The sequence below is a fragment of the Populus trichocarpa genome, chromosome 8 (assembly GCF_000002775.5).
Source record: "Populus trichocarpa isolate Nisqually-1 chromosome 8, P.trichocarpa_v4.1, whole genome shotgun sequence".
Classification (NCBI taxonomy): domain Eukaryota; kingdom Viridiplantae; phylum Streptophyta; class Magnoliopsida; order Malpighiales; family Salicaceae; genus Populus; species Populus trichocarpa.
Window position 1 is genome coordinate 3,215,434 of NC_037292.2, and position 7,802 is coordinate 3,223,235.

Below are 7,802 nucleotides of genomic sequence, written 5' to 3' on the forward strand. Positions count from 1 at the left end.
TTAAAATAATTTTTTAATTTTTTTTATATTAACATATCAAAATGATTTAACAAAAACTTAATTCAAAAAGTCATGAAAAGCCGATGCAAACATCCCCAAACACGGACAGATACTAAAACAGAATTACAGCATAATAAAGATAAGAAAACATAAATGAAAAACAATTTAACCAAACTCACGAGCAGATAAAACTATTGTTCTTCTTACTAATTGGACTGTCCTTTATCTTCAGCAAAACATGCACGATTGCCGTTCCATCCCAGGTGGGTAACTGAGCAGGCCACCTTAATTCGTGATTGATGCCTTTTCCTTTGACGTCCGGACATCCTTATTCCACCCTCTCTCATCTTATCTATGTGCAACACCGTTAGTTTCTTACATAAGCTTCTGTGATCCTTACCTTTCAACAAAAACAGCTGTTTTGGAATGTAATAATAATTAATTTTTAAAGTATTTTTTTTAAATAAATTAAAAAAAATATTTTGTTTTATTTTTAAAAAATTATTTTTAATACCATTTTATTAAAACAATTTTAAAACATAAAAAAAAATAATTTTTTTTTTAAAAAATTATCAAACCCATTTGAAACGCAATGCCAGATATAAGCAAAATCAACGAGCATAACTTTTCGAAGAAAAGAAAATGGAAACACAGAATGTTCAGTAGTCAATACATTGAGAACTCAATCAACCTTGGCACACTAATTTGTATTTATTAGTAAGGTTGCGGTTGCTTTTCAAATAAATGCATATTAATGATGTTTATTTATTTTTTAAAAATTATTTTTGACATCAGCATATTAAAACGATATAAAACATAAAAAATATATTAAATTTTAATAAAAAAAAAATTTAAAATTTTTGAAAACACGGTGAACGAATTCTAAACTCTACTCATCAAGAAGAAAGAAATTTTGATTCACTGTTGGAGCCTCGCAACCAACCTCAATTCTTTTTTTAGCAGTGCATGAACACAAGGAAAACCTTGATTAATAGCAAACCATGCATAGAGGCGGATTCCACGATTATTTATGCAAGCCTTGACACATTTATTTATCAAGTGGACAACCTCTCTCCATATATTCCGTACACAATGGAACTATTTCATATTCGAATTCAATCCAGGCAGGATGCCAAAACTTAATGTTAAGATTGATGTGGTAAATTCATCTTGCAGTTGTAGGTGCCTGCTCGAGTACTTCCAGAATTTTTGTGCTGATTGGTTCGCTATCTAGTCGCGAATGGTGATTAGCTAGTTGCACGTTCTGTTGAGTCCAACTTTTAATAATAATCTACTTAAACAAGCTAAACGCCAACCAGAGAGAAAAAGTGAAGACATCGTGGCAAGACCAAGGAAACATGTATGTTTCGTAGGAAAGGGGAGATGTCAAATAATCCCTGAAAAATATAGTACCATACTTAGTTATAATATTCAAAAAGATCGACAAACCTAGTTAATTTCTCCAATGGCTGGAGCTGTCTCGCTGCCAACAAACAGAGGAACTTCATCGTGCAACCTGCCAGCACCCTGATCAATCTTGGCAATGATAGTATTGATGACACTCTGAAGCTCCTTCAACATGTCCTCCAACTCATTTGTCTTGACAAGCTCGTTCCAATTCAGCCCATCGCTCACCTGATCAAGAGCATCTTCAATGTTCTTGTCTTCTTCAACCAGTTTCAAACTGATATTATTATATCCAACGCAGTTTCTGATGTTGTAGGCATTATCCAACACATTTTTCGCCTCTACCATGTTCTTGTGCTTTTCATCTTCAGCCTTGTACTTCTCAACCTTCTGAGTCATCTTCTCAATCTCTTTTTTGGACCACTGATTACATCCTCACCTGACACAATCAAGATGCCATTTGCATCAATATCAAAGTTACCTTGATCCAAGGAACACCCCTGGGTGCTGGAGGAAATCCCGAGAGCTAAAAATGCCAGGCAAGTTGTTGCCCCAAGTTCTTGTTCTCTCTCCTTCATTAAACCTTGATCAAGACACCAGGCTGACCATCCGAGTAGGTGGAGAAAACTTCTTCCTTATTTGTGGGAAAGGTGGTGTTTCTGGGGATCAAAACAGTCACAATACCACCAGCAGTTTCCAACCCCAAGGACAGGAATTGCATCCAGAAGCAGCAGATCTTGCATTTTCTCATTATCTTCAATTCTTCACCATTCAAGACAGCAGCACCGTAGGCAACAGCCTCACCTGGATTGATGTTCTTGTAGAGCTCCTTCCCAATGAAAAAATATTGCAATAAATGTTGCACCATAGGAATCCTATTGGAACCACCAATAAGAACAATATCATCGATGCTGCTTTTGTCCATCTTGGCATCCCTCAATCACTTCTCCACCAGCTTCAAACACTTTCCAGAGAGATCTACCTTTAGCTCCTCAAATAATGCACGAGTAATGATGGAATAAAAATAGATACCGTCGTATAGAGAATCCATCTCAATGTTAGCTTGAGTAGAGGATGAGAGGCTCCTCTTCATCCTCTCACAAGCAGTACTCAACCTCCTGAGGGCCATGGCACTTCCACTGCTATCCTTCTCCTTATTCCTCTTCCTAAATTCCTGAACAAAGTGCTTCATCATTCTGTTATCAAAGTCCTCACCTCCAAGGTGGGAGTCTCCAGCAGTGGCCTTCAGCTAAAAGATATTCCCTTCAATAGTAAGCAGGGTGACATCAAAAGTACCACCACCCAAGTCAAACATTCCTCTCAACAACAATAATTGCCCTCTTTTCAAGACCATAAGCCATCGCAGCAGCAGTGGGCTCATTAATGATATGCATGACATGAGACCAGCACTCTTGCCTGCATCAGCTGTGGCCTGTCGTTGAGGGACATTGAAGTAGGCAGGGGCAATGAGTACCGCAAGCTTCATCGCAGTGCCATGGTAAGCCTCTGCAATTTGATGCATCTTTAAGAGGACCCTTGAAGATATTTCTTCAGCTGCAAACTATTTCTCTTCACCGTTGTAGTTGACCACAATCAAGGGCTTGTCACGAGGAACTTCAAGGACTTTGAATGGCCAATGTTGGATATTGCTCTGCACAAAAGTATCACTAAATCTCCTACCAACCCACCTTTTCGCATCTTTTAACATATAGATGTCTAAAACCCCATCAAAAAAAGAAAAAAACTCGAAATTAAGAACAGTTAAATTTGACTAAAAAGTTATTTAGTTAAGATCAACAGGGTGCAAAATTTGAACACTAACCGAAAATAGTGTTGATGGGATTCATAACAGCCTGGTTCATAGCAGCATCACCAATCAGACGCTCTATACCAGTGAAGGCAGCACAAGATGGGGTCATTCTGTTACCTTGATCATTTGGTACGTTCTCCACTATGTCCTGTTGCCAAACACCAACGCATGAGTACGTTGTCCACATATCAATTCCGATCGCCGGTCCATCTAGACCATTTCCCATTCTTCTCTGTCCCACAAATCCGCAAAACCAACCAAAAATAAAAAAGAAAAAAAATCTATGGTATATTATTACCTCTAGCTAAATAGAAACAATCAACATTTGATTATTAGAAATGATTATTACCTCTATATTTCATAATTAGAACTGGGTTTTTAGCCCGTTGACGAGGCCGATAATATTACAGAGTGTGTTTGATCGAGGATGAAGGGAGCCTTGCTTACCCTTCTTAACTCCTTAACATTCGTCGTCATTTACCAAACGCGCCTAAAGAAGAAGCAATTTTCTTTGAAAAGAAAGGCATCTAAAAGTTAAATCTTCATAGGATAAGAAACGATAGGCATGTTCAGTGCCATTGGTTAACAAAAACCGATAACTTAGTGAGCCTGGAACGAAACCAGCAGTAAGGGTGGGAAAAAGAAGAACAAAATTTTGTTGCCTTTGAATTTCTAGTTTTTTCTAGCTAAATCTGTACACGTACAATTTCTACATATTTTAAGTCTTTTTTTAATCCCATATTTCCTACTAGCTAGAGACTATACCATAACTTCAAAATTTCTCAATTGATTTGTATACTGAGATGGAGGGGACCTAGAAATTTAAGTTTGGAGGGGAAAAGCTAATAATAAATGAAAGGTATTTAAATGAAGAACTAAAATATACAGGGCTAGAGTTAAAATATGAAAAGTTTTAGAGGGGGGCCATTATGATCCAGCCTTAGACTTCAGGGTGCATTCTTGAGTGTTTGAAGGCTTCAGGGGTGCTATGTCACCTCCAAAAAATTGCTTCTTAACTCCTTAACATTCATCGTCATTTACCAAACGCGCCTTTAAGAAGAAGCAATTTTTTTTTCTTTGTCGCTGTTTAATTAGATAGAAAGATCGACTAGATAGATGTCTTTCAGATAACCGAATCTTGCATTTCAATTTAATTTCAGTGAGCTGGAAAACTTAAAAAAAACGAGGTTAAATTTATTCTCCAAGTAAATCAAAGAGTAAACAAAATTCAATAAGTTTTAGAGGCAGGGAAACCATTCTGAGGTGGACAGCTAAATCCATAACACATTTTTGTTGTGATGATAAGTTTTAAAAAGTAATATAAAATTATGTTTTTAGATTCCATTTAACAGTTTTTAAATATGATATAGTTTAGTTTAAATTTTATTATTTTTATTTTAATTAATAAAAATTAAGTACAAGATAATATAAACATTTATAAGTTCAAGCTCAATAAACTTTTATTTGAAAAACTTTGTTAAAAGATAATATAAAAATATTCATGAGATCTTACCTAATAACTTAAAACTTAAATTTTTAAGTTAAAATATTTTTTTGATACCAACGCTTCTAGAAATTACGATCCAATTAGTACTTTGATCGCATTTGAGATTGTGATACATAGTATTTTTTAAAGTGTTTTTCACTTAAAATATATTAATATAATATTTTTTATATTTTTAACGTAGCAAATCAAAATGACAAAAAAAATCATTTAAAAAGATATTAATTTAAAGATTTTTCAAATACAAAATAAAAGCAAGATAGAGAGAAACATTATAGCAAAAGCAGAAACGTGCATCTTCAACATATTCAAAGATCAAAACAGACCTCCCGTGGTTTTTCATCTCCGTATGTGCCATAACCATCAGATGGAGAAACTTCATCTTCCATTAACGTACCCATACAAGCACCATCGCTCCTATAAATCTTCGCAATGATTGGATTGCAGATGCTCTCAAGCTCCCCCAACTTGCCATCGAAATCATCTTTCCTTGCAAGTTGGTTGCCATCCAGCCACTTCATGGCCTGGTCAATGGCACCTTCAATCTTGTTCTTGTCACCTGTGGCCAGCTTTGAACTTCTCTTCTCATCCCCAATTGTTATTCTCATGTTGCGGACAAAAATCTCCAATCCATTCTTTGCCTCGGCCCACTTCTTGTGCTTTTCATCTTCAGACTTGTACCTTTCGGCCTCGTGGACCATCTTCTGAATTTCTTTTTCGGACCACCTGCCCCTGTCATTGGTGATTGTGATCCTTTTCTTCTGACCACTGGTCTCATCCTCAGCTGATACAATCAAGATACCATCTGCATCAATGTCAAAGATTATTTTGATCTGAGGAACACCTTTGGGTGCTGGAGCAATACCAGAGAGCTCAAATGTTCCCAGTAAGTTGTTGTCCCTAGTCCTTGTTCTCTCTCCCTCATAAATCTTGATCAAGACAGCAGTTTGATTGTCTGCGTAGGTGGAGAAAAGACCCTCCTTTTTTGTGGGAACCGTAGTGTTCCTTTTTACCACAGCATCCATAACACCGCCAGCAATTTCCAACCCAAGGGACAGGGGAGAAACATCCAGAAGTATCATTCTTTCCAACTCCTCATGGCCTCCGCCACTCAAGATAGTAGCCTGAACAGCAGCACCATAGGCAACTGCCTCATCAGGATTGATGCTCGTGCAGAGCTCTTTGCCATTGAAAAAGTATTGCAATAGCAGCTGCACCTTGGGAATCCGGCTGGAACCACCAACAAGAACAACATCATCGATGCTGTTTTTATCCATCTTACCATCCCTCAAACACTTGTTCACCAGCTGCAAACACTTTCTAAAGAGATCCGTGTTCAGCTCCTCGAATCTTGCACGAGTAATGGTGGAACAAAAGTCAATACCTTCACACAATGAATCGAGCTCAATGTTAGTTTGAACATCATGTGAGAGACTCCTCTTGGCCCTCTCACAAGCAGTTCGCAACCTCCTAAGAGCTGAAGGATCTCCACTAATGTCCTTCTTTTTCCTCCTTTTGAATTCCTGAACAAAGTAATTCACCAATCTGTTGTCAAAGTCCTCGCCTCCAAGGTGAGAGTCTCCAGCTGTGGCCCGCACTTCAACTATACGCTCTTCAATGACAAGCAACGAGACATCACAAGTACCGCCCCCTAAATCAAAGACCAGCACATTCTTCTCACCATAGTTTATATCCATGTCAAGACCATAAGCCATGGCAGCAGCAGTGGGCTCGTTAATAATACGCATGACATTAAAACCAGCAATCAAACCAGCATCTTTTGTGGCCTGCCGTTGAGAGTCAATAAAGTAGGCAGGAACAGTAATCACTGCATTCTTCACACTTTTGCCGATGAAAGCTTCAGCAATCTCACCCATCTTTCGGAGTACCATTGCCGAAATCTCTTCAGCAGCAAATTGCCTCTCTTCACTCTTGTAATTAACCACAATCATGGGCTTGTCACGAGGACCCGCAACAACCTTGAACGGCCAGTGCTGGATATCACTCTGAACAGCAACATCACTGAATCTCATACCAATTAACCTTTTTGCACCTGTATTACATTTACCAACACTATCTTTCAGTATAAAATTTAATTTCCTCTAGCATAAACATAAACTAACAGTGAAGAAACAGAGCTTTCTATGAAATCCTTCATCCTTGTACAGCACTAGCACGCAGAAACATAAGCCTTACAAAACATTAAATGAACTAAATCTAAAACAGAATACTGCAAAGTAAATTTTTCTTAAGAATACTAACCGAAGATGGTGTTGACAGGGTTGGAAACAACCTGGTTCTTTGCAGCTTCACCAATCAAACGCTCCGTGTCAGTGAAGGCAACGCAAGAAGGCGTCATTCTGTTGCCTTGATCATTTGGTATAATCTCAACTCTTCCATTTTGCCAAACCCCAACGCAAGAATACGTTGTCCCCAAATCAATCCCAATCGCTGTAGAATCGTATGTTTCCATTAGCTAGAAAACCAATAGATCATCAAAACGAGAAGAAAAAAAGATCAAGGAAGTTTTGTGCCAAAAAAAGAAGTCAACGCGCAGTTGAATGAATTTAAAATGCAGATAAAATTTACTGCTGCATTGTATTTATTATATACCTACTGTGCCTGAATTATATTAGAAAAATGGCAGCCGAAGCAACTCGGCAGTGCAGGTTGCTTCTCCGAAATCATCGGCTTTTAATTAATTTATTTATTCACTCTCAATTCCAGGCAAGGCACCAATGTTTTAAAAAAAATAATAAGTTTCTTATAATTTAACGAGTTAACATATTAAATTAAATTAAAATTTAAAAATAATTAAAATTAGTGAAATTCAGTCAAACTTGTTAAAATCCAGTAAAATCGGATTGATTTTACAACTTTGAAAAAAATATAAAATTATATATTCTGATAATCGGTATCTTAACATTTTCATTGTTTTAAATTTATATCTTATAAAATTTGTGCAATTTGATAATTAAGGGCTTGATTTTAACTATAATTATTATAATTTTTTTAACGATACAAGTTATTTGTGGATTTTATTTCCGTAAAATTAAAATACATATTCACTATTCACAATTT

General features: G+C 36.8%; 1 protein-coding gene across 1 annotated transcript; it reads right to left on the reverse strand.

Annotated features, from left to right (window-relative positions):
- Positions 1-1,363: 1,363 nt before the first annotated feature.
- Positions 1,364-7,323, reverse strand: LOC7469825 (heat shock cognate 70 kDa protein 2). The gene is given in 12 exon segments (XM_002312056.3): positions 1,364-1,826; positions 1,829-1,885; positions 1,888-1,935; positions 1,938-1,986; positions 1,988-2,117; positions 2,119-2,165; positions 2,168-2,720; positions 2,722-2,806; positions 2,809-3,123; positions 3,230-3,365; positions 5,048-6,774; positions 6,984-7,323. Coding segments are annotated over 12 exon segments (3,735 nt in total). The 5' UTR covers positions 7,195-7,323; the 3' UTR covers positions 1,364-1,449.
- Positions 7,324-7,802: the final 479 nt, after the last annotated feature.